At 49.4% G+C, this 26,715-nt stretch overlaps 1 protein-coding gene across 2 annotated transcripts in view; it reads left to right on the plus strand.

Moving 5' to 3' along the window:
• CEP70 (centrosomal protein 70) overlaps positions 1-19,966 on the plus strand; it is a 43,730-nt gene extending 23,764 nt beyond the window's left edge. For both annotated transcript variants that reach the window (XM_088475481.1, XM_088475480.1), the window contains 13 exons: positions 409-581; positions 1,210-1,269; positions 11,822-11,918; positions 12,049-12,137; positions 12,616-12,693; positions 12,972-13,083; positions 13,199-13,297; positions 14,285-14,455; positions 18,266-18,415; positions 18,832-19,000; positions 19,078-19,189; positions 19,299-19,378; positions 19,840-19,966. In XM_088475481.1, coding sequence (XP_088331607.1) covers positions 409-581; positions 1,210-1,269; positions 11,822-11,918; positions 12,049-12,137; positions 12,616-12,693; positions 12,972-13,083; positions 13,199-13,297; positions 14,285-14,455; positions 18,266-18,415; positions 18,832-19,000; positions 19,078-19,189; positions 19,299-19,378; positions 19,840-19,910 — 1,461 coding nt within the window. In that variant the 3' untranslated portion in view covers positions 19,911-19,966. The remainder of the gene's footprint in view (positions 1-408; positions 582-1,209; positions 1,270-11,821; positions 11,919-12,048; positions 12,138-12,615; positions 12,694-12,971; positions 13,084-13,198; positions 13,298-14,284; positions 14,456-18,265; positions 18,416-18,831; positions 19,001-19,077; positions 19,190-19,298; positions 19,379-19,839) is intronic.
• The last annotated feature ends 6,749 nt before the right edge of the window (positions 19,967-26,715 follow it).

The following is a 26,715-nucleotide window of genomic DNA, read 5'->3' on the forward strand; positions in this document are numbered from 1 at the left end:
CAAACTGAGGTGCCTCTGGCTGGGGGGCGGGGTTATAGGGAGAGTGGACCCAAGTGCATCCTGGGAGCTAAAAGCTTTAATTGCATGGTGCCCGGATTTGGATCCCAACCTATACCCCCCAAGGTCAACCCTGTGAACCCTATGGACTTCGTAGAAACAGAGATAACAAAGGTAAGTTCTTACCATATCTCTTGTTTTTATGGTCCATTCGGTCCCCCCCCCCTCCCCCCCCCGCCTTTGTATTGTACCTGCATACTTATAAGCTGTGTGGTTGCATTAATTTACGTTCTATGAACTGGGTGTCTGCTCCAAGTATGTTTCAGTATTGTAGTGACCCCTGATCTCCACTCTTAATAGTCATTCGCTGATACTGGATGGATGTTTACTGTGTGTCTCTCGTAACATCAGGAACATTGCCAGGAGAACAGGGAGAAGCTGCGAGAGCAGGAGGAGAATATCGCACAGCTGAAGAAGCGGCTTTCCCAGGCAGCGAACGCAGAGGAGAAGCGAGTGGCCTGCCAGAAGAAAGCCTTTCAGCGTCTCCTCCATCGGGAACCGCGAGAGAACCTGCACGACCAGCAGTAAGTGACCAGATGGGGTGCTAGAACCTAGAGAGCCTTCGCAGGTCATGCAGCAGTGACACTTGGAGAGAGATCGGATCTGGAACTCTGTGCAATGTGATGATCCATGAACATTTAATTAGATAATCAAAATCTTTTTGAAACATAAATGCAGACAAAGATTTCTGTACAGATTCAGCTCTGTGGTTTCTGGGGCCCATGGGAGCAGCATCTTAATTAGTTTCACACCGCTATTATTACCCTATTATATACAGCAACCTGCCAAAGTACTTATTACATATTATACTTGTCTCTTTCAAGGTAGATGGTTGTAACAAGAGAATTCAGACCACTTCCTTCATGAAAGGAGCAATGGGAACATTTGGGCTCTGGCTGCCCGGGATATCTGCATCTTAACGGGAGGGTCTCTGGTTGCAGGGATCCTGTGTGCATGTAGTAGTAGGGCCTGTGGCTGCCAGGAACACTTTGTTGCATAGCAGAAGAGCCTCCAGCTGCCTGGAATATTTGGGCTCATATCAATGGGTGCTCTGGGTCTCAAGAGCACTTGAGTGCACAGCAATGGGGGGCCTCCAGTTGCCGGGAGCCCTTCATTATCTGGATCACCTGACCTTTTGTTTTCCTCTTCCAGGATTCTGGATGTAATTGACGGATATGAGAGACAAATGATGCTGCTGCAGAATGAGCTCCGGTGCGTATATGCTGAAGGTTCATCTACTGGAAGAGTAATATATGTACAACTATGACCCTGATGCCAGATAATGATATGACCAATTTGTATACGATAATTATCGGGCATGTACTAAGGATGCCCACAGAAGGGCCATTGGTTTGGCCGCTAGCCCTGTGCTTGTGCTGAATGGCAGTATTGCCCGGCGTGTGGTTGGCTTTAGGGATCAGTTCTTATCTGGTTGTGGTTACATTGTTTGAGGTTTGAGAAGTGATTGTGAGCTGTTGCCTGTTTCTAAATAGAATCAGGAGACAATATTGGTGTTATCTAGTTGTCTGTAAACAGATCTTCCTCTGCCATACCTCTCAGTGCAGTGTGCAGGTTCACCTGTAGATGGCACCAGTGGAAAAAAGAAAAGTTGAAGCTCCACCACCACCCCGCCCTACAGGGTACAGTTTTGTTGTAATGTATAGAAGTGATCTGGTATATACATTTACATAGACATGTCCATATAATACTCCATATATCTTCACCATGTGCTCCCGTCATGCTCTACGCTTCATACATAGTTTTGCAATATTGTTCTGTGCACCTACAGGTCTGTGGGCCTATCCTGTCCTAGATAAGATGTCTATGGCTGCCATACTGTATATGAAGTGGTTGGGATGCATTGGTATGGCACCAGGGAAACACTGGGAGTGTCTGTATTACATGTTTCTTGAAAGTAAGAGGACACTTGGACTATCTGTATTACATGTGTCCTGAGAATGAGGGGACAACAGGACTGTCTGTATTACATGTGTCTTGAAAGTAAGAGGACACTTGAACTATCTGTATTACATGTGTCCTGAGAATGAGGGGACAACAGGACTGTCTGTATTACATGTGTCCTGAGAGTGAGAGGACACCGGGACTGGCTGTATTACATGTGTCCTGAGAATGAGGGGACAACAGGACTGTCTGTATTGCATGTGTCCTGAGAGTGAGGGGACACCGGGACTGCCTGTAGTACATGTGTCCTGAGAGTGAGGGGACAACAGGACTGTCTGTAGTACATGTGTCCTGAGAGTGAGAGGACACCGGGACTGCCTGTATTACATGTGTCCTGAGAGTGAAGGGGCACAAGGACTGTCTGTATTACATGCGTCCTGAGAATGAGGGGACAACAGGACTGTCTGTAGTACATGTGTCCTGAGAGTGAGGGGACACCGGGACTGCCTGTATTACATGTGTCCTGACAGTGGACATTGGGACTGTCTGTATTACATGTGTCCTGAGAGTGAAGGGGCACAAGGACTGTCTGTATTACATGCGTCCTGAGAATGAGGGGACACCAGGACTGTCTGTATTACATGTGTCCTGAGAGTGAGAGGACACCGGGACTGGCTGTATTACTTGTGTCCTGAGCGTGAGTGGACACTGGGACTGTCTGTATTTCATGTGTGCTGAGAATGATAGGACATCAGGACTGCCTGTATTACATGTGAGTGAGGAGACGCCAGGACTGTCTGTATTACATATGTCCTGAGTGTGAGGGACACTGGGACTGTCTGTGATACATATGTCCTGGGAGAGAGGGGAGGCCAGGACTGTCTGTAGTACACGTGTCCTGAGAGTGGACACCGGGACTGTCTGTATTACATGTGTGTTGAGAATGATAGGACATTGGGACTTTCTACTTCAGGGTCCATAGGGGGTCCACAGGGTTGACCTTGGGGTATAGCTGGATCTGGATCCACGGGCACCACGCAGTTAAAGCTTTGCTGCTCCCAGGATGCACTTGGGTCCGTCCTCCTCTATACCCCGCCCCGGCCACAGGCACCTCAGTTTTAGTTGGTGCCCGGCCGGAGTCGGGTCACCCTGTCGCAGTGGGGCTGCAGGAGCAGCCCCTAAGCTTTATTTTAAAAGAGAAATTTTTTATTTTTTTCTTCTTTTTTTACACTTTTAGAGCGGCAGCATCAGACTGTCCTCTAGGACGTCCACGCTGCCGCTCCTTCTCCCCGCTGGCGCCGCGACGCCAGTACAGCTCTGGGGATCGCGGCGGGACCCTAGAGCCTGTACTAGCCGGGCTCTGGGGACTCCCTTGACTGCTGCCGGACGCGACGGGGATCAGGTAAGCCGCGGGTCGCCGCGTGCGGCGGCCCGCGGATACTTCAATGCAGTCAGGAGCCTCCGGTCTCTGGGGACAGACCGGAGGCGCTAGCGGCGGCGGCGGGCTCCCCCTCAATTGAGGAATACCCCGCGTGTCCGCTAGACCACCAGGGTATCAGGTTGGTAGCGGGACCGGCAACCCGGGGGTTAATTGCTAGCCAGGGGAGGCAGCCTTCCCTGTCTAGCGGCTCCTCCCCTCAGCTCAGCGCGCCTTTCAACTAGGAGTCTGGCGTCGCTGAGCTGCTCTTATCTCTCGGCCACTCCTCCTCTGAGGTCTCCGGCGGCCATCTTTACTGGCACATCGCAGACTCCCAGGCGGTATCAAGTGGACCGGTCCCCCTGTGTACCTCTCCCCTGCTAAAGGACAGTGTACACAGCGCTATAGCCCTCCCAGACACTGAATCTGGGCGGTTGATTGTAGCGGAAGGTGCAGTGAGTATAACTTTTCTGCATTGTATGTGACTATTGCTAGTGATACCTGTCTGTGACTTATTCTCCTTTACTGTCAGCTTATACCTATCCCTTTCCTTCTCCTACGGCCCGGCAGGTGTGTGGGGGAAGGGCGTTTTTCTGAGACCCTCACTTATATAAAACACGTATTTGTGGGGTCAGTCACATACTGTTGTGTGCTACACAGTACCATATCTGGGCTGTTGTGTCGCATACTGGTGAGTGCGCGGGTGTTAAAACCGTAATTCCTCTGGTGATACCTGTTTCTTGTGATTTACGGTATCATGTCTGATGAGGAGACTGAGCGCTCTGTGGCTCCTGTGCTATTTTCCTGCAGACGCTGTGCTGCTGGAGTTGATGGGGAGGACTTATCTCAGGATGGTCTGTGCGGGCGGTGCCAGCTGGTACCGGGCCCCTCCAACCCCCCTGTATCACAGGACCCACCTTGGGCGATGTTTTCACAGGTGCTGGCGTCTATTGCGGACCGGTTATCGGTCCCATCAGCGGTCCCTTCTAGGGCGTTACCGCAGCCCACCATCCCCCATTCCCCGAGGGTTCCACAAATGTTGCGGTCTTCCCCCGGGGCCCAGACTGTGGGTCCTTACTCGGGACTGCCTGTGTATGTGCAGTCTTCCCCAGGGACGTGTCAGTCTGTAGTGCCTTTGCAGCCTCCGCCTTGGGTGGATGTTCTATCCAGCTCCGTACAGAGTCTGGCGGCTTCATCCTCGGCGTTTCAGTCCATGTTGCAAGGTGATGTGCCACCAAGGGTGTCTAAACGTCCGGTTGTGAGTTCACTAGCTGCGCAGTTGTCGGACTCGGAAGTGTCCTCAGATGATGGAGAAATCCATGAGGACTCTGACTCTGATGTCATGGGGCAGGAGGTGGAAGCTAAGTCCTCCATTAATGTTCCAGCCTTAGTTAGGGCGGTGCGGGCTATCCTACATGTTGAGGATGATGCGCCGGCTCCTAGGTCGAAGTTTCCTAATTTTAAAAAGGCCAAGGTGACCTCAACTGTGTTCCCCCTGTCTGATCAATTATCGAATCATATGGCGGCGGCCTGGCAATTACCTAGTAAGAGGTTCCATCCACAGAAGAGGTTGGCGGCGAACTATCCTTTTCCTGAAGCTCATTGCAGGAAATGGGAAACTCCGCCGGCGGTGGATTCCCACGTTACCCGCTTGATCAAAAGCGCGACGTTGCCATTGCCGTCTATCTCCTCTTTGAAGGATCCCACGGACAGGAAGGTGGAGACTTGTTTAAAGTCCATTTATTCTCTTTCCGGGGCGGTGGCTCGCCCGTCCATGGCTATCTCCTGGGTGGCTAAAGCCATTGAGGTATGGGCCAATGCCTTGGAGGATACCTTTCCTGATGAGGCTCCGGATATCCAGAGAGCGTTAGTGGGACAGATGCGGGATGCAGCTTCCTATATTGGGGAAGCGTCTTTGGATGCCAGCCTGCTCACTTCTAGGGTGTCGGCTGCAGCGGTATCTGCTCGGCGCTCCCTGTGGCTGAGGTCCTGGAGGGCTGATGCAGATTCAAAAAAGGGTCTGGAGGCCTTGCCTTTTAATGGTGATTTACTATTTGGTCCGGATTTGGACAGAATAGTGGATACTTTGGCTAAGTCCAAGTCGGCTTTTCTCCCTTCGGCCTCTGCGCCGGCTAAAGTGAGGAGCTCTGCCTTTTGGTCCTTTCGGGTTCAGGGTAAGGCCAAGGGCCAGTCCTTCCCGAGACATTCGGCGACCAAGGCCGCACCCAAGCCCAAGAAGCAAGCATGGAGTGCTCGACGCCCTTCTTCCAAGCAGGAGGATAAGCCTGCTGCCTGATGGGACGGGCCTCTCTCTGGGGGACCCCAGAGTGGGAGGCCGACTTCTCCAATTCGCCCAGTGTTGGCACAATACCACCACGGATGCCTGGGTTCGAGAAGTAGTCTCTCAGGGTTACGCCCTGTCTTTTCGGTTCAGGCCGCCCCACCAGTTTTTCTGTACGAGTCCTTCTCTGGACAAGACCAAAGCTGGTCAGATTCAGGTAGCTATAGAATCCTTGCTACAAGCAGGGGTCATTGTTCCCGTTCCGCAGTCTCAGCGCGGGACGGGGTACTATTCTACTCTGTTTCTGGTACAGAAACCCAATGGTTCTCATCGCCCTATCCTGAATTTGAAGTCTCTGAACAGATACCTCGGAGTTCCCAGGTTCAGGATGGAAACGTTACGTTCCATCATTCTGGCGATGGAACCCGGGGATTATATGGTCTCCCTCGATATCCAGGACGCCTATCTCCATGTGCCCATAGCACCGGCACATCAGCGGTATCTGAGGTTTGCTATCCTGAACCATCACTACCAATTTCGGGCGTTGCCTTTTGGCCTTTCCACGGCTCCGAGGGTGTTCACCAAGGTGATGGCGGTTATGGCTGCCCACCTTCGGGGTCAGGGTCTACGTCTGTTGCCGTACCTGGACGATCTTCTGCTGCTGGCGAGCTCCCCGGAGGTGCTTCTTCGACATCTCCACCTGACCATTGCTTGTCTTCAAGCACACGGGTGGTTGATAAACTGGAAGAAGTCCTCCCTGATTCCATCACAGCGGATGGTTCATTTGGGAGCCCTGCTGGATTCTCGTCAGCAGCGGATTTTCCTGACTCCAGAGAAGGTCTCCTCCCTGCAGCTGCGGATACACAGTTGCCTGAGCAGTTGCCGCCTGTCGGTCCATTCAGCTATGAGAGTTCTGGGGTCCATGGTGTCGACATTCGACATGGTGGAATTTGCCCAGTTCCATTCCCGGCCCCTGCAGGCGCTGATTCTATCGGAATGGAACGGGTTACCTCACCGGATCCGCTCTCAGATGCTGGTGTTGTCCGCGGAGGTTCGGCAGTCTTTGGCTTGGTGGCTTCAGACGGTGCATCTGGTCGAGGGGCGCCCCTTTTGGATCCCGGACTGGGTCCTGCTCACGACGGATGCCAGTCTTCGGGGTTGGGGGGCAGTGACCGGCTCATTATCGCTTCAGGGTCGTTGGTCCGCGGAAGAAGCACTTCTCCCCATCAACATCCTGGAACTGCGGGCTGTGTACAGGGCCCTGCAGTCGTCCGGCCCCGCTCTTCACGGAAGGGCGGTTCAGGTGCAGTCCGACAACGCTACCACGGTGGCGTACATCAACCACCAAGGGGGAACTCGCAGTCGGGCAGCAATGTCGGAGGTGTCTCGCATTCTTGCTTGGGCGGAGTGTCACGTTCCAGCGATCTCGGCAGTCTTCATTCCCGGAGTCCTCAATTGGGAGGCGCACTTCCTCAGCCGTCACGATGTGCATCCCGGGGAATGGTCGCTTCACCCAGAGGTGTTTCAGCTACTCGTGGACAGGTGGGGGCTGCCGGAGCTGGACTTGATGGCCTCCCGTCACAATCACAAGTTGCCCGTTTACGGGTCAAGGACAAGAGACGCAGGCGCCTGTCTGGTAGACGCTCTGTCGGTGAAATGGACGTTTCACCTGGCGTATCTGTTTCCTCCGATATCCTTACTTCCTTGGGTTCTGCGGAACTTCAAGCAGGACGGCGGCACGCTCGTGCTGGTGGCTCCGGCGTGGCCCAGATGTCCTTGGTACTCCGATCTGAGGTGCCTCTCCATCGACGCTCCGTACCTTCTTCCTCAGCGTCGGGACCTGTTGTCTCAGGGGCCCTGCCTTTACCCGGATCTGGGTCGGCTGTCTTTGACGGCGTGGCTCTTGAGACAGCCGTCTTGAGGTCTAGGGGTTTCTCCAGTTCAGTGATTGGTACCATACTTAGGGCACGCAAGCCTGCCTCCGCGCGGATTTACCACAGGGTGTGGCGCACTTATTTTCAGTGGTGTGAATCCAGAAACTATGATCCGCAGGTGTTCCGGGTTTCCAGAATCTTGGAATTTCTTCAATCGGGTTTGGACCTCGGCTTACGCCTGGCCTCTCTGAAGGTTCATGTGTCTGCTTTGTCCGTGTGGTTTCAGCGACGGATTGCTACACTGCCAGATGTTTACACCTTTTTCCAAGGTGTTCTCAGGATCCAGCCTCCCTTCGTGCCTCCGGTGGCTCCGTGGGACTTGACGGTGGTACTGAGGGTCTTGCAGGGTCCTCCTTTTGAGCCGCTTGAGTCGGTGGAGCTCAAGTGGCTGACGTTTAAGACCATTTTTCTCCTGGCAATTGCTTCGGCCAGGAGGGTTTCAGAATTGGGGGCGCTTTCCTGTCGCCCTCCTTTTCTGATTTTTCACCAGGACAGGGCAGTGCTCCGCACGCTTCCTGAGTTTTTGCCCAAAGTGGTTTCAAAGTTCCACATTAATCAGGAACTTGTTGTGCCAGCTTTTCAGTCACCTGATCTTTCTGCTGGTGAGGCTTCCTTGGATGTGGTCCGGGCACTTAGAATCTATGTGGACCGGACTGCTTCGGTTAGGAAGTCGGATTCTTTGTTTGTCCTCTTCGGTTTTCACAAGAGGGGTTGGCCTGCCAACAAGCAAACGTTAGCCCGTTGGCTTCGTTCAGTTATTTGTGAGGCTTATGCGCAGGAGGGTTTACCTGTGCCAGCCTCTGTTAAGGCTCATTCCACTCGTTCTGTGGGTCCCTCTTGGGCTGCTAGACGTGGCGCCTCCGCTGTTCAGCTGTGTAAGGCGGCTACTTGGTCTTCAATTCAGACGTTTTTGAGGTTTTATGCGTTTGACACCTTCGCCTCTCAGGATGCATCCTTTGGGCGCCGGGTACTCCTTTCAGCACAGGAGCGTCCCCGCCCTTAGTTGAACTGCTTTGGGACATCCCCAAGGTCAACCCTGTGGACCCCCTATGGACCCTGAAGTAGAAAACAAGAGATATGGTAAGAACTTACCTTTGTTATCTCTGTTTCTACGAAGTCCATAGGGTCCACAGGGCGCCCGCCCTGACGCACCTGGCTTCAAATGGGCTGTGTGGCTGGTCACCGGTTTTCCGTCTCCCATTGTGAGTATGGTTTCTTGTGTGTTCCAGTCTTCCTTCTCTCTGTTTAGTCTCCTCCTCCGGCCTTAGCTGCTTACCAACTGAGGTGCCTGTGGCCGGGGCGGGGTATAGAGGAGGACGGACCCAAGTGCATCCTGGGAGCAGCAAAGCTTTAACTGCGTGGTGCCCGTGGATCCAGATCCAGCTATACCCCAAGGTCAACCCTGTGGACCCTATGGACTTCGTAGAAACAGAGATAACAAAGGTAAGTTCTTACCATATCTCTTGTTATCTCTATTACATGTGTGCTGAGAATGATAGGACATTGGGACTGTCTGTATTACATGTGTGCTGAGAATGATAGGACATTGGGACTGTCTGTATTACATGTGTGCTGAGAATGATAGGACACCTGGACTGTCTGTGTAACGTGTCACTTTTTTATGTATAAGAAACTCTTATATTAAGCAATGTGCGTTTACAAACGTTATCCACCTAAATGCATCCAATTATAGCCACAGAGCAGGACCTAATCGCTGCCACCTAAGATTATTGCAAAACTAAACTCCAGGCCGATGTAGTTCTAACTTAAATACTGCCCCTTAGTGTGCGAGTAATAACATTACATACATGTTCTGTGTTGCCTCTTCTAACATGTGTAGTGTTTAATCCTGATATATTCACTTACTTGCTTTGGGTTCTCGTGTGTGTCATCACATGACGCTTCCTTCCATGAAGTGAACTGTGAGCCTGATTCAGCAAGGATGGCAATTGCAAAGCTGCACGCAGGCTATAGATATATGATATATGCACGCAGGCTATAGATATATGATATATGCACGCAGGCTATAGATATATGATATATGCACGCAGGCTACAGATATGATATATGCACGCAGGCTATAGATATATGATATATGCACGCAGGCTATAGATATGATATATGCACGCAGGCTATAGATATATGATATATGCACGCAGGCTATAGATATGATATATGCACGCATGCTATAGATATATGATATATGCACGCATGCTATAGATATATGATATATGCACGCATGCTATAGATATATGATATATGCACGCAGGCTATAGATATGATATATGCACGCAGGCTATAGATATGATATATGCACGCAGGCTATAGATATATGATATATGCACGCAGGCAGCTTTGCCATGGCGATCCTTGCTATTATGCAAATGCAGCATGAGGTGTATGACACCCCCTGCTGCATTTGTGATCCCAGCACTTCGACGGAGGTCGCAGGCTGGGATCACCACCGTGACCGTCGGTGGTGGATGGTCGCGATGGTGGACGGTGCTGGGCCTCCGGCCAGCTGAGTAAGCCTCAGCTTACACAGGCTGGCCGGCTTGCAAGCCCAGGACACTGCATAGATCAACACAGATCCTGGGGTGGCCACTCCCAGGAAACAGAGCGGGAACGTCGGCTGCCCCCACAACGCCTTTTAAATGCCTCTGCTTGTCAAGCAGGTTCAAGGGTCTGCGTGCGACTACACAGGACCCATTCTACACAATCGCAGAATGGGTCCTGCACACGCGCAGATTCCATATAATCGGGAATCTTGCGTGCACTGCTGATTCAGGCCCTATGTCGCTGTGTTTGGTGTTTATGGCCAGGTCTCCTGGTAGTCGCAGGACTGGGGACCTAATTGATGTTATTTGGCTATGTTCCCGCAGTTTGCTCACCTTTCAGTAACCAGCACCCTGCTCTTGGTGCTTCCTCTGCCGTGGTTCCTGTCTGGTAAAACCACATAATCTCTTCATGTTTTCTGACTTCACTTGTAAATCACTCTTTTGAACATGTGGGTTTCTGTAAACTTTTTTTTTCCCCCACTTAGGGCCGTATTCAATTAGCCACAAAAAGTGCAGTTTGGAGAAAAGTTTTCTCAGATTTGCATTTTTCCCTGTTTTCAAAGTATCTCCATATGCAACTCCCCTGAGTCTTTCCTATGCGAAAACTCCATAGGCAAAAACAGGCGAAAAAGTTTCTCCAGCAAAAGGCAGGAGAACAGAAGTGCAAAATCCCTATTTTGGGGTACAGATGTGGGGACTTGGTTCAGAACACCCCCCCCCCCCCCCCCCCTAATGACTAATAGGGCAAAACATTTACTTAACTCACCTCAAAAAATACATCTCATTTTTTGGGGCTAAAATAGAAAAAATTGTTGGAAAGTGGGGGGCCTGGTACTTTGGGGGGCTATATGGCTGGGACAGGTGTTTTTGGGATTGCACGAGGCTGCAGCTGGTGTATTTTGAGATTTTTTTAAATTTTCATTTTAGAGACCTAAAAATATACTAGGACCCATTTTCAGGTACCCCAAATGTAACCTCTGTACTTATTTTTCAGAAAAAACATTGCTTTATATAATTTTTCCACACACTGTATGCATATAACAGCCCTTTACAACAAAATAAGTTCACTAAATACCTTTATTAGGGCTGCTACTACTATTCTATATTGATTCCCAGGGTCACTGAAGCTTTTTATGGGGTACAGACTGATTTCCTCCCCCCCCCCCCAAAAAAATGGTCCTTTTCGCTAGTTTCACTTTGGAGAGCATTCGCCTATCCGCGTTTTCGCGTGTTTAACAATTGAATAGGGCGAAAAGCGGGGATGAGCATGGAGAAAACATTGCGGAAAAACAGGCGAATTCAATACTTTTTTTTGCGGCTAATTGAAAATACCCCTTAATGCAGAGCTTCCGTATTTCTGTCCCACCCAAACTGGTGACCCCTACAGGTAGACCCAGGCATTACATGCTCACTCCATGAAATCGTTGCATCTGTTACAAAAGAAAACCAGAAAATCATGGATTTATAAGTATTGAGTTGTTTCCAGATCACTTTTTAATAGTATAAAGATAGTATTATTTGATACCTAATACAAGGCCCCATTTTGTTTTTCTTTATAACTGATGCAACTATTTAATGGAATGAGCTGACACTGGCAGAGAGGTCTAAATCTCCCATATATCTGTGTACACTCCTATAGCTAATACCATATCGGTCCTGTTATTACTTGTAGGAAATATGAGTCTGTGGATCACCCAGTTCGGGAGAGAATATTCTCCAGAGGATCTTTGGATTTGGACACCACAACAAATTATAAAGCTCTAATCAAGGTGAGATTGCTCCAATGGGATCGCTGGCGTTTTACTGAATGCTCAATAAATAATACGTTTGTAAACTTTAATCCCTTGAACTCCACTGTATTCATCACTCCGCTAATCTGACACGTTCTGCTCTCTAAAGTCTTATCAAGATCAAATTAAAGAAGCGAGAAGAAAGAATGAGGATCTGGTGAGAGAGAATTCCCAGCTCCGAGAGGAGACGGAGAGCAGGTAGGGCGCTGCCCGCGTAACATCCGATACCGTTATTCCTCCGCATTGGGTTCCCCATCATGGAACGCTGCCGTTCTCCCTCTCCGTGGCCTAATTGTGCCTATAGGAAGAGGACTTTTGATTATAACTAGTGTAACCCTATCATGACTTAGGACATGGGGAGCAGGTCAGAGTGTCCAGAGCTGGGAACAAGTCAGGGGAGACAGGGAATTGCCATTAGGTTCTTCATACCTGGCCTCGTGCTCGCCATAGTCGTAGGTTGTTCGGTCCGTTGTGGTTGGACGATTGGAAGTGCGTGGTCATTGGAGAGCTGTGTCCATGCCGCCAGAATGTCCCCAAGCTGCGCCATTGGTCTATACCCTGCAGAGGTCCGCCCATGTAAATATATAATAGCAAATGTAAGACAAGGCAGAGGTAGAAGATAATATACCACATATTAGACCATGAGATCGTCTTCCTTCTGTTTCCTCTGCGACAGGCCCACCGCCCGGGAATTCAAACTGTACAAGCAGCAGATGAGGAAGATGGAGAAAATTCTCCTCCAGAACAATATCAGGTGAGAAGCCACATTGTTCTTCTCCATTGGGAGCACTGCAGGGGTTGGGTGACCATTGTTGTGGGTTAAATTGTTAAGATCAAAGAAATATTTTATCTCTCTGTGCATCAAAGCAGCGACTGGCACATGAAATGGGTCTCCCACGAGGATGGCATTACATAGATCTCAGCGGAACCGTTACACTATGATAACAACGCTCAGCATATTGTGAATGGATTATATATTGAGAACACCTGGAGTCTGCGATTATCTGATCCTGTCCTCTGTTTATGGAGTAGGGTCCGTGGGGCAACACAAGAGAAAAAGGAAGAGACTCCGGTGCAACCAACCAGCGCAGATATCAGAGGCGTAGATGGTCTGACCGCTAGTGAGTGTCAACAGCAGCTCCAGGTAATGCCTACCATGTACATCCCGTCCATGCTGTGCTCGCTGGACCCCTATATACTGTACATACTGGCCTCTGTGTAGTGTATGCAGTCTCACCGTCACTTCTGTGCTTGTACAGAATGTCTGCAGGGAGCTGAATGTTCAGGATGCGAAAGATCTTATTCCAGTGGCTGCTTCTAGATGCCAACAAGCAGAGACCTGTTTGAGGCTGCACAAGGTAAGGGAACGGCAGCCCTAAAGCGCTGTCTGTCTGTCTGTTGTAAAGGTTTCCCTGTTGTGCACATTATTGCGGCTTTATTACTGAAATGTCTACATCTGCAGTTGATCAATGAGTTAGAAAACTTGTCAGACTTTTATAAAAGTTTCATCCAGAAAGTTGTCAGTGACGTTATGGACTACTAAGCTTGTGACCTGTACTAGAAACTGGTCGCTCCTTCTCATAAGAATAAACCCCCATCTTCCAGAATGGGACAATGTCTTCACAATCTTAGTTATAAATATGTCTATAGCTATGACCAGTGTCTATACACACAGCTCAGATGGTGGGACATTCTCCATGTGGGATGGGGGCTATGGGCTCGATTCAGACCCGCTCGCTAGGAAGCATTCGCTCGTAGCTGGCGATGGTTCGCAATATGCGCATGCATCGCAGTGCGCCAACCAATGCGAGAGATCGGGAAGCGTTCTATCACTGCACATAGACTACCCAGCAGAGTGAGTGATAGGAGAAGCCGTTTGTGGGTGGTGACAGGGGTTGGCCGCTAGAAACGGGGGAGTGGAGGTGCGAACACAGGCGTGCCTGAGCGTCTTAACGCCGTTTCAGAGGCGTGCATAATTAAGAGGCAGCGTCATAGTACACGTCACCTGGTTGTATTTCTCACTAAAGTGCTTGTGATAGGGTATGGTCAGCCACAAGTACTGCGCATGCATCCGATGGTACTCGATGTACCGATGGTTGCATACACTTCCTAGAGATGACGTGCGCAAGTGGGTGTCTGCATACACAGGGCGATCGCACGTCAAGGCATAGTGGGCGTGCTTATGCCTTGCCGTGCGATCGCCTGCCTTGCTGTCACTTAGCCGAATTTGCATACGAATCGAGCAAGCGGGTCTGACTGAGGTCCTATATGCATTGTGGTCGTCTGACCTTTGTTATCTATATCAGAATAATCTTTATGTATCATGTGCTAATTGTGTCTTCCAGATCCTCTCTGATATAAGCTCGGTGGTTAGTGGCCCCCGGGCCCCTCAGCTCCTCTATAAGCATAACACCTGGATGCGGGAGAATCGAGGCGCAGACGCCAGCCATGAGTCAGATTTCATTCACCTTCTCCCAACGGTAGAACTATGGGCAGGACAACTGCTGTCACTACAGGTAGGGCCTGTCAGGTGCCCCCATATAACGCTCTGAATACGCAGTGCACCTCTATGTGTATACATGTGCCTAGATCTCCACCACAGTAACTAGGATTTTGGCATTGGTTTGCACCAGTCGGTGGCAGTAGGTGTGCCAGAGCATCTCACTGTTTATGCGTAGACCAGATTTTTCTTTTGCTGAGCAAGAGTATTTTATTATTTAAGTGAAGAAGACAAATTTGTAAGGATTGGTGGTGTTCACTATACGTTTAATGGGACCCATTTAGCATTAGCATCATTAATGAAGTACATTTGTCCACCTGATAAAGCCAGTCCCAGCGTCCCCTCACTCTCAGGACACATGTAATACAGACAGTCCTGGTGTCCCCTCACTCTCAGGACACATGTAATATAGACAGTCCTGGTGTCCCCTAACTCTCAGGACACATGTAATACAGATAGTCCTGGTGTCCCCTCACTCTCAGGACACATGTAATACAGACAGTCCTGGTGTCCCCTCACTCTCAGGACACATGTAATACGGACAGTCCCTATACCCCCCTCACATGCAGGGACAGCAACAGAAATCTTGGGGCCCGGTACACTGATGTCTCTGCGGGCCCCACCTTCTCATCACCACCCCCAGTCCCGCACATCCCTCCCCTGCATGTGTGATATGTGATGTATGATAATGTTAACTGAAATATATGCCAGCATTTAAATAAAGTAAAAATACATTATGACTTGCATCACTGTCTCTCTGTCACTGATGATGCAGCTGTAGTTCTTGTCTGCCGTCTCTTGCAAGGTCTTCTAAATGACAGTGCTGTGGATGCCTCAGGGGTAGGAGGGATGGTGTCTGCAGCCAGCCATCCTCAGTCCTCAGCCCCTCATCACCATCTTCAGCCCAGAAACCTCCATCCCTAGCCCCCATCACCTTCCTCCGTCCCTAGCCTCCATCACCTTCCACCGTCCCTAGCCTCCATCACCTTCCACCGTCCCTAGCTCCCATCAACTTTCTCTGCCCCCAGTCCGTCACCTTACTCTGCCCCTTCACCACCTTCCGTCCCCAGCACCCAGCCCCTATTCCTCTATCATCACCTAGCCCTTCTCCTCAACAGCACAGACTTCCTGATGGCCCAGCGGGGAAGACGTGCGGCGACGTGACCTATGACGTCACGTCGCCGCATTGCTCACTTAAAGGTCAGGCCCGTCCCGGGCCGCAGCTGAGCCACCTGGAAGAGCCCATCACTGCCCAGGCCAGGCTACAAGGGAATCGAAGCTGAGGCTGGGCAGTGACTCTGGGTCCCGGCGGCCTCGGCCCGGCAAGAACAATAAGTCTGTCGGCTTGTTTTGTGCCCGTCTGGTCCTCTGTGCCCCTCTGGACCCCCCTAGCCCCCCCCCCCCCCCCTGTCGCCGGGCCTGCTCACATGTAATACATGCAGACCTAATATCCCATCATTGTCTTGATGAATGTGTGCCATATTTTAGGGTAAACCAGTCAGTATTTTATGAGAAAAATACAATTATCCTATGAAATGAAAGGAGACATGTTTGCTGCTTTTCCTAGGAATTTTTTCTTTTGAAATCGGTAGTGTGTGTATATAATATATATATATTATTTTTCCACTGAATGGTCACTGATTCTATACAAATTATACCTTTGCCTCTATTACTAATGTGGTTAATAACACCACTATGATTGTTATCCACACTAATATTGGCATCGTTGCTAATGCTATTATTGGGAATATGGTTAGTGACCTTTTCCTTATACTTCATTACTATATTATTTGAATGTCGTTTAGTAATACTATTTGTGTTTCTATAAACATATCAGTGTAATTCATATTTTTTTGTTTATTATTTCTTTTTAATATAGAGATATTTATTGACATAGACAGATATATTTATGAAGTTTAATAGAATTATCCCGACTTATTGGGTCATATATATGCTGGGACACTAGACTGATTATTATGTTAATTATGTCATAATATTTTTGAATAATGTCATATATATATATATATATATATATATATATATATTTCCTTTTTTTTTTTTTTTTAAATATATATTTTTATATGTTTATTAATTGTTTTACTATATATATATATATATATATATATATATATATATATATATATAATTTTTAAACAATTGGTTTAACCAGTAGGATACATTTAAATTGCTCTGTAATTGGCTAAGGCTATGTGTGGTTAATTACGAGCTGTGCTGGATGGAGCCTTGAATAAGCTATTATGGGTTAAAATAAACTAATTAGATTGATTGACTGACCAATCAATTCCACTCTAGGGTTATTTAAACTAAATAACGGATACAGGGGAATACCTAGGCTTGAAAAAGGCTACAGCAGTAGCCGAAACGCGTTGCCGTTCCCACCAAGGAGACTGGAGAATCCTACTTATACCTAATGCCCATCTCTATACCTGGCTGCCCTTATAACGAGCTGAGATTTATATTATAATTTGCTCCTCATCTATCGTGGCAGAGATGTTTCTGTAGCGGAGGACTGACATATACCACGGAGCTGTAAGGACGCTGACCTAACCGTCTGTCATTGACGCTGTCTGGTCCTGAGACGGGGATCTGTCTGTGAACCTCAATGTGAGTGACTATCACCGCTTACAGTACTGTCCCCGTTACGTCCCGACACCCAGCTATTGCATCCCGGAGATCGCTACTAACCTTGGCGGACACACCACGCTGGATGTTCATCTGCCACAAGCAGTTGCCATTCTGCGGCACCTGGGCCCCTGATCTAAGCTGACGGTGTATTGTGGGATAACCCGCTTTGGCGCAGAGGGCTAACACATATCATGGAGCTCTAAGGATGCTGATCTACTTGATTGCCACCTATGTCACTTGGTCTTGAAATGGCTAAATGTCTGTGAACTACTACGTGAGTAACCACAAGTGATTACAGCGTCGCCCACGTTATTATTTTGTCACAGACAGAGATACAGAGACTCGGCTACCTATTTTGGAGATACTAATTGAAGTCCAGCTGGTACATCACGCTGGAATTTTACCTGTTATAAGCAGCCACTTTCTTTTCATTATCTGGGTGGTTGTTATAGGTGTACATAGAGATGCCAATGAAGTTTCCTTGATATATACGTTGCATTGATACATTGTACAAGACTTAATTTCAGCCTCTAGCATTCTGACTGTTAAGTGCATGCCATACACCCCAGGTCAATGGTACTAATCTTGCTTTTCTATTTATGAAAAGAAACATTGTTACTCAGACCTGAATTTTTAAGGATCTCCAGGATTATTGCAACTTCCTAGTTTTCCACTAGCTACAAGTAACATCAGATTGACTTTTATTTTCATTCATGTTTGTTTGTATCGTCTTATTAGTGTCTGTGTATGTATATGGTTTTAAGTGAGAGTCTGATCAACTCCAATTTATATCTATGTACTGTTCCATAAGTATCATCTTTCAATGATTGATGTAGTGTGATTTATGTACTCATATGCAATAAGTTTGTGGAATTTTATTCATGTGTGTTAGACTGGTGTCCCAGCATAGACATTAGAGCGCAGTCTTTCCTTGTCTATTTTGTTTTTATAAGGTTGGCAATTACCTTATTTTGACTGCTAAATTAGTGTTTGATCCCCCTGCCTCACTAGCGCTGGGTTTCTATATATTTTTTCAGCACTAGTAGGTTCTGTGACTCTCCCTGGAGCAGAGAGTAGTCCTACTGAGTGGAACTTTAGAGGCATTTCGCTTCATATTATAGTAGATCAGGAGATACTAACCATACAATAGTGACTAACCCAGACCCTTTCTCTCTGGAAGACCCTACACCGGGCATTGCGGACGCTGAGTCAGAAGCTCCTACCAGACCAGCAGTTGAACAGAACACAAGAGCCGCCCGATAGTGTCCGCGTGGAAGAACTTCTGCTCCTTGTGGACACGATGGTGGAAGATGTGGAGAGCAGGAAACAGGTAGTGACCCCCTGACCTGACCGTCACACAGCTACAAACCTTTAAACCGATCACCTTAATAATTTCTTTACGCGTAACCATTACTTAGCCGTATAGCGGCACCATTGTGTGGATCCAGCCTATGCTTTCATTCAGGACATCACTGAATATTATCTCAGCCCAAGAAAAGGCTTCCTGCCCTGTGTTAGTGACTATTCTTCTTTAAAGTATTGTAACCGTTATTTGCACAACATACATTATGGAATATCTACACTCCCTTTATCCATTTGTTGTTACAATGTTCCTATGTACAATACTGTATATGCCGATCTTTCCTGTAAGCGGTTGTTACCTCTGTACATAAAGAGATAATTAGTGATCAGCAAACACAGAGATGCTTAGGCTGAGTGGAACATTTATTATTCCCTTGTCTGTAGGATTCCAGCAGTATTTCGCCCCACACCCTGCAGGCACTGGTCACCCACTTCCAGAAACTGTTTGACGTTCCGTCTGTGATCGGCGTCTATCCTCGCATGAACGAAGTGTACAGCAAGCTCGGCGAGATGAACAACGCCATGAAGAACCTACGCAGCATCCTTGGTCTAGGTAATGTCTTACCTGTAACTTGTCTGTAACGTGTTCCTCTGGCTGTGCTTCCGTATACTCTCCGTGCCTCTCCTTAGATGACCTGGCCACCGCAGCAACACTGGTCAGTGCCGTATGGGGACTGTGCCAAGAGGCAGAAGGGCAAAGTCAGAAGCTGCAGCAAGTACTCGGCACTCTGGATATAGAGAGGTACAGCAACGGTGCCCTCCCAGTGCTGACTGCACAGAAACAAGTGGCATTTGTGTGATTGCTGATGCGGCTGCCTAAAATCTTAATGACTTTACTTGTCACTTTGCAGTATAATTAACAAGATCGAGGAACACGAGGAGTTCTTCCCAGCATTTGATGGGTTAATAAAGGCGCTGCTTGATGTGCTAGGTAGGTCATTTAGGTGTAATATCCACTATAGCATCTCTTGGTACAATTACCGTTCTGTTTGTGGAGAATAAAGTATCCGGCAGAGCGCACAGACTGACTTATTACTAGAGATGAGCCGTTCGGTTTAACAGGTTTTTTTTGCCAAATTAGCGCAAGTTCGGATTTATTTTATTGGCTGTCCAAAACACGTAAAATTAGTTTTTCAGATCTGAACCAGAACCAAACCGCTCATCTCTACTTATTACACGCTCTTACTGCTATACTTTACCTAAGTAACGGATGTACTCCCTGCTCTGGAAGTACCATTGAACTTGATGAGTGGATGGCTAAGAGGGAATCGCCACGTCTGCCTCTAAGCGATGTGTCCTCCACAGTAGAATTTACATAGAACCTAACACATAAAACCTATTAGACTTCTGGTTGTGTATTTCCTATATTTATTTATTTCTTTACTTTTGCAGAAATCGATTACCTAGATGCGATTCTCCCGGAGGTGAAAAGATTAAAAGCGCTGGACTTGCATGGACATTAAATTTATTTATTTTTTCATTTTATCTTTGTTTTTTTTAAATAAATTTTTATAAAACACGGTTGTGAAATCCCTTCAGTGTATAAATTGGCTTCTTCCCTCCCCATCTTGTGCCGATCACACTGTACGTAAAGGTGCCTACACACTTGGCGGTCTGCACACGATCCCACGATGTGTACGATTTCCCTTGAAACTCCTCCCCGGCAGCTCTGCACATGATTTGGTGTTTAAAGTGTCCAATTTACAAACGATCTCTCGTGCATCCAGTCTTTTTCCAGTGCATTGTGTCCCAGATAGGCAGATCTGACGAGGCGATGTACGACCAGCGGGGACGCGTATCGTGATCGTGAGTGGGGACTCACGATTTGGGCATATTTTACACGATCTGTCGGAATCGGCCAGATCGGGTAAAATATCGCCAAGTGTGTAGGCACCTCAAGGCCGCTCCTGTCCTCCCCATCTTGTACCTGATCACACTATGTAAGGCGGCTCCTGCCCTCCCCATCTTGTGCCGATCACACTGTATGTAAGGCGGCTCCTGCCCTCCCCATCTTGTGCCGATCACACAGTATGTAAGGTGGCTCCCACCCTCCCCATCTTGTGCCGATCACACAGTATGTAAGGTAGCTCCCACCCTCCCCATCTTGTACCTGATCACACAGTATGTAAGGCGGCTCCCACTTTTAGAGGAGGGACCTAGGGAGAGAAAGTGTGCCGCAACAAAGTGAATATTACTGTGCACTAAATAAATATATATTTATAATTATAGATCATCATAGGGGAGGTGATTTAGGTAGACAATGGGTTAGCTAGATACTGTAGTGGCAGCCAGGGTTGGCTGGTTTAAACCAAAAAAAAAAAAAAAAACACTTTTTTTTTTTAACATGCTGTGACTACAGGGATGGCGCTGTGACTTCTTAAAAAAGCCCATTATAAGGGAATACCCCTAGTATTATTCCACATTGTTGATGCTTGTGGTCTTCATTTAAGTGAGCTGAACCAGTACAGTAAATTCACACATACAATAGAGAAATAGGGAAGATGAACCAGATTAGAGAGGTACTAAATCTGCCTAGCATCAGCTAAAATGCCACAAACTCCTCCCCTAAAAATCCTATAGGACGGGAAAACCGCAACTAACATTCTCAATCTTACAGGGTAAAGACTCCAACACAAAGAGGCAATACACAGAGAAACACCTCATAGTTTAATCTCCTTTATTTCAATTCAAAATCTTCAGTCCTACTAAGATGAGCAAACGTCGTTCAGACATATTTCATTTGTACACACGATATATCAGCAGTCCAATTGAATGGACATTACATCGGCTAATGTGTTCCCAGCATAAGTCTGGCTCTCTTGATGAGATACAAAATCGTAATAACTTTGGATTGTTAATGGTAGAAAGCATTAAAACCCGGTTGATCAAGGTTTCTAATACATAGTAATGTTTCACAGTATTAATATACTGAGCAGGATTCCCATTTTTTCTACTTCAGGGTTCATAGGGGTCCACAGGGTGACCTTGGGGTATAGCTGGATCCTCGGGCACCACGGAGTTAAAGCTGTTAGCTGCTCCCAGGATGCACTTGGGTCCAACCTCCCCTATACCCCGCCCCCGAGCCACAGGCACCTCAGTTTAAGATGGTGCCCGGCCGGAGTCGGGTCACCCTGCGGGGGGGGGCTGCAGGAGCAGCCCCCTAAAGCTTTTTATTTTAACTTAGTTTAATTTTTACTATAAGTTTTTTTTCTCTAGAGCAGCAGCGATGGGCTGTCTGTACAGACGCCCACGCTGCCGCTCCTCCCTGCTGGCGCCGCAACGCCAGCACTGAACTGGGGATCGCGGCGGGGGAAGCCAGAGTCTGTACTAGCCGGACTCTGGTTTCCCCCGGGACTGCTGCCGGAAGACGCCGGGGAGATCAAGGTAAGCCGCGCACCGCTGATTAGCGGCGGTGCGCGGGTTCCTTTTAAATGCAGTCCCATGCCCCCGGTCTAGGGGACAGACCGGGGGCGGTGGCGGCGGGCCCCCCCTCCAGCGGAGGCATACCCCGCCAGACCACTAGACCACCAGGGTAAATTAAGCGGCAAGCGGGATGTCGGCAACCCGGGGGTTAAATATGCTAGCCAGGGGAGGAAGCCTTCCCTGTCTAGCGGCTCCTCCCCTCAGCTCAGCGCGCCTTTCAGCTAGTAGTCTGGCGTCGCTGAGCTGCAGATACTCGGGCCACTCCTCCTCTGAGGTCTCCAGCGGCCATTTTCTTCAAGTGGCAGCGCAGATCTTCAGGGAGCACGCGGACCGGTCCCCCTGTGTACCTCTCCCCCGACAAGGACAGTGTACACAGCACTATAGCCCTCCCAGACACTGAATCTGGGCAGGTTGATTGTAGTGGAAAGGTGCAGTGAGTATATCTTCCTGCATGGTATGTGACTTTTGCTAGTGCTGCCTGTCTGTGTCTTTTTTCTACTTACTGTCAGCCTATACCTATCCCTTTCCTTCTCCTACAAGCCCTACAGGTGTGCGGGGGAAGGGTGTTTCTACAGACCTCACCTATATAAATCTATTCTCTCTCAGGGGCTGTAGCCCGGCCGTCCATGGCCATCTCCTGGGTGGCCAAGGCCATTGAGGGGTGGGCCAACGCCTTGGAGGACACGTTTACGGATGAAGCTCCGGACGTCCAGAGGGCGTTGTTAGGACAGATGAGAGATGCCGCCTCCTACATTGGAGAAGCATCGTTGGATGCTAGCCTGTTGACCTCTAGGGTTTCGGCGGCAGCAGTGTATGCTCGTAGATCCTTGTGGTTGCGGTCTTGGAGAGCAGACGCGGATTCAAAGAAAGGCTTGGAGGCCTTACCTTTTAATGGAGAATTACTATTTGGTCCGGACCTGGACAAAATAGTAGATACCCTGGCAAAATCCAAGTCAGCCTTCCTCCCTTCAGCTACTACACCTGCTAAGGTCCGGAGCTCGGCCTTTCGTTCCTTTCGGGTTCAGGGCAAGACAAAGGGTCAGTCCTTCCCGAGGCAGTCCGCACCCAAGACCGCCTCAAAGCCAAAGAAGCAAGCCTGGAGTGCTAGGCGCCCTTCTTCCAAGCAAGAAGATAAGCCTTCTGCGTGATGGGATGGGCCTCCCTCTGGGGGACCCCAGAGTGGGAGGCCGACTTCTTCAATTCGCCCAGTGCTGGCACAATACTACCACGGATGCCTGGGTGCGAGAAGTGGTCTCCCAGGGGTACGCCCTGTCTTTTCGGCACAGGCCGCCTTGACAGTTTTTTTGCACAAGTCCTTCTCGGGACAAAACCAAGGCCTTGCAGGTTCAGGAAGCCATAGAGGCCTTGCTGACGGCGGGGGTCATTATACCCGTACCACAGTCTCAACGTGTGATGGGGTATTACTCTACGCTGTTTCTGGTGCAGAAACCCAATGGCTCTCATCGCCCCATCCTCAATTTGAAGTCCCTGAACAGGTTTCTCAGGGTTCCCAAATTCAGGATGGAAACTTTGCGTTCCATCATTCTGGCGATGGAACCAGGGGACTATATGGTCTCCCTGGATATCCAGGACGCCTACCTCCATGTGCCTATAGCAACATCGCACCAACGGTTTCTGCGGTTTGCTATTCTCCACAACCACTACCAATTCAGGGCTCTACCCTTTGGTCTCTCCACGGCACCAAGGGTATTTACCAAGGTGATGGCGGTCATGGCGGCTCACCTTCGGAGCCAGGGAATACGGTTGCTACCGTATCTAGACGACCTCCTCTTGCTGGCAAGCTCCCCGGAAGTACTGATCCAACATCTCCACCTGACGGTCGCTTGTCTACAGGCGCACGGTTGGTTGATCAACTGGAAGAAGTCCTCCCTCATCCCATCACAGCGGATGGTTCATTTGGGGGCCCTGCTGGACTCTCGTCAGCAACGGATTTTTCTGACTCCAGAGAAGGTCTCCTCCTTACAGCTGCGGATTCACAGTTGTCTGAGCAGTGGCAGAGTGTCGGTGCACTCAGCGATGAAAGTTTTGGGGTCCATGGTGTCGGCATTCGACATGGTGGAGTTTGCCCAGTTCCATTCCAGGCCCCTGCAGGGGCTGATTCTTTCGGAATGGAACGGATTGCCACACAGGATCCGCTCTCAGATGCTGGTGTTGTCCCCGGAGGTGCGTCTGTCCCTAGCCTGGTGGCTGCAGACGGCTCATCTCCTAGAGAGGCGCCCCTTTTGGATCCCGGAATGGGTTCTGCTCACGACAGATGCCAGTCTCCGGGGTTGGGGGGCGGTGACAGGCTCCTTGTCACTTCAGGGTCGTTGGTCGGCGGAGGAAGCGATTCTTCCCATCAACATCCTGGAACTGCGGGCAGTATACAGAGTCCTGCAGTCGTCCGGCACCGCTCTTCACGGAAGGGCCGTTCAGGTGCAGTCCGACAACGCCACCACGGTGGCGTACATCAATCACCAGGGAGGGACTCGCAGTCGAGCTGCGATGTCGGAGGTGTCCCGCTTCCTGGCTTGGGCGGAGCGCTATCTTCCAGCTCTCTCGGCAGTTTTCATCCCAGGAGTCCTCAATTGGGAGGCAGACTTCCTCAGCCGTTACGACGTGCATCCCGGGGAATGGTCGCTTCATCCAGAGGTATTCCAGCTACTCGTGGACAAGTGGGGGCTGCCAGAGCTGGACCTGATGGCGTCCCGTCACAATCACAAGCTGCCTGTGTACGGGTCAAGGACAAGGGACGCAGGCGCAAGTCTGATAGACGCGCTGTCGGTGAAATGGCTGTTTCAACTGGCTTACTTGTTCCCTCCGATATCTCTGCTGCCTCGGGTCCTGCGCAAGTTCAAACAGGACGGAGGCACACTGATCCTGGTGGCCCAGAAGGCCGTGGTACTCCGATCTGCGGAGCCTGTCCATCGACGCTCCGTACCTCCTACCTCAACGGCGGGACCTGTTGTCGCAGGGGCCCTGTCTTCACCCGGATCTGGGTCGACTATCTTTGACAGCGTGGCTCTTGAGACAGCCGTCAAGAGGTCTCGGGGCTTTTCTAGCTCCGTAATTACCACCATGCTGAGGGCGCGCAAGCCTGCTTCCGCGAGGATCTATCACAGAGTGTGGCACACTTACTTTCAGTGGTGCGAGGCCAGAAACTATGATCCCCAGGTGTTCCGGATTTCGCGTATTCTGGATTTCCTACAGTCGGGTTTGGACTTAGGATTACGTCTTTCTTCGCTGAAGGTGCACGTGTCTGCTCTGTCGGTGTGGTTCCAGCGCAGGATCGCTGCTATGCCGGACGTACACACCTTTTTCCAGGGAGTTTTGAGAATCCAGCCTCCCTTTGTGCCACCTGTGGCCCCGTGGGATTTGGCGGTGGTTCTTCGGGCCTTACAGGGTCTGCCTTTTGAGCCCTTGGAGTCAGTGGAGCTCAAGTGGCTAACTTTTAAAACTGTTTTCCTCTTGGCAATTGCTTCTGCCAGGAGGGTTTCAGATTTGGGGGCGCTTTCTTGTCCCCCTTTTCTGATTTTTCATCAGGACAGAGCGGTGCTTCGCACTTGTCCTGATTTCCTGCCTAAGGTGGTTTCCAGGTTGCACATTAATCAGGAAATTGTTGTACCAGCCTTTCAGTCGCCTGATCTTTCGGCTGGGGAGACTTCATTAGACGTTGTCCGTGCACTCCAGGTTTATGTGGACCGGACTAGTTCTGTGAGGAAGTCGGATTCTTTGTTTATCCTCTTTGGTTTTCACAAGAGGGGTTGGCCTGCCAACAAACAGACTCTAGCCCGTTGGCTTCGTTCTGTTATTATTGAGGCTTATATGCAGGAGGGTTTACCTGTTCCAGCCTCTGTTAAGGCTCATTCCACTCGGTCTGTGGGCCCTTCTTGGGCTGCTAGCCGTGGTGCCTCTGCTGTTCAGCTCTGTAAGGCGGCCACGTGGTCTTCCATTCAGACCTTTTTGAGGTTCTATGCGTTTGACACCTTTGCCTCTCAGGATGTATCCTTTGGGCGCCGGGTTCTCCTATCAGCACAGGAGCGTCCCCGCCCTTAGTTGGACTGCTTTGGGACATCCCCAAGGTCACCCTATGGACCCTGAAGTAGAAAACAAGAGATATGGTAAGAACTTACCTTTGTTATCTCTGTTTCTACGAAGTCCATAGGGTCCACAGGGCACCCGCCCTGACGCACCTGGCTTCATATGGGCTCTGTGACTGGTCACCGGTTTTCCGTCTCCCATTTCTGTGAGTATGGTTCTTGTGTGTTCCAGTCTTCCTTCTCTCTGTTTCGTCTCCTCCTCCGGCCTGGGCTGCTTACCAACTGAGGTGCCTGTGGCTCGGGGGCGGGGTATAGGGGAGGTTGGACCCAAGTGCATCCTGGGAGGAGCTAAAAGCTTTAACTCCGTGGTGCCCGAGGATCCAGCTATACCCCAAGGTCACCCTGTGGACCCTATGGACTTCGTAGAAACAGAGACAACAAAGGTAAGTTCTTACCATATCTCTTGTTTTTCATTAAAACATTAATGGGGAAAAAACTGGTTTAAACCAAATAAAGCACTTTTTTTTTTTTTCCAACTCTGGTGGCAGCCCAGGGCCGTAACTAGGGTGGTGTGACGTGCCACCGCACCGCACAGGGCAGGGGGCACTGTTTGGGCCTCTCAATTTTATGTTTATAATCTGTCCTAGTTGTAGCTTCCTTTTCTTTCATCCCCGGCATCTCCTGGCCCCTCCCCAAGCGCCTTCAGTCACATCCTCTTTTATTTAACAAACACAGTTCAAAATACTGTCGGACACATTACACATGGAGCTGTCTTCCCCACAATGTCCCATGGCAGCCCTGAACC

The sequence above is a fragment of the Taudactylus pleione genome, unplaced genomic scaffold (assembly GCF_031769625.1).
Source record: "Taudactylus pleione unplaced genomic scaffold, aTauple2 ptg000173l, whole genome shotgun sequence".
NCBI classification, from domain to species: Eukaryota; Metazoa; Chordata; class Amphibia; order Anura; family Myobatrachidae; genus Taudactylus; species Taudactylus pleione.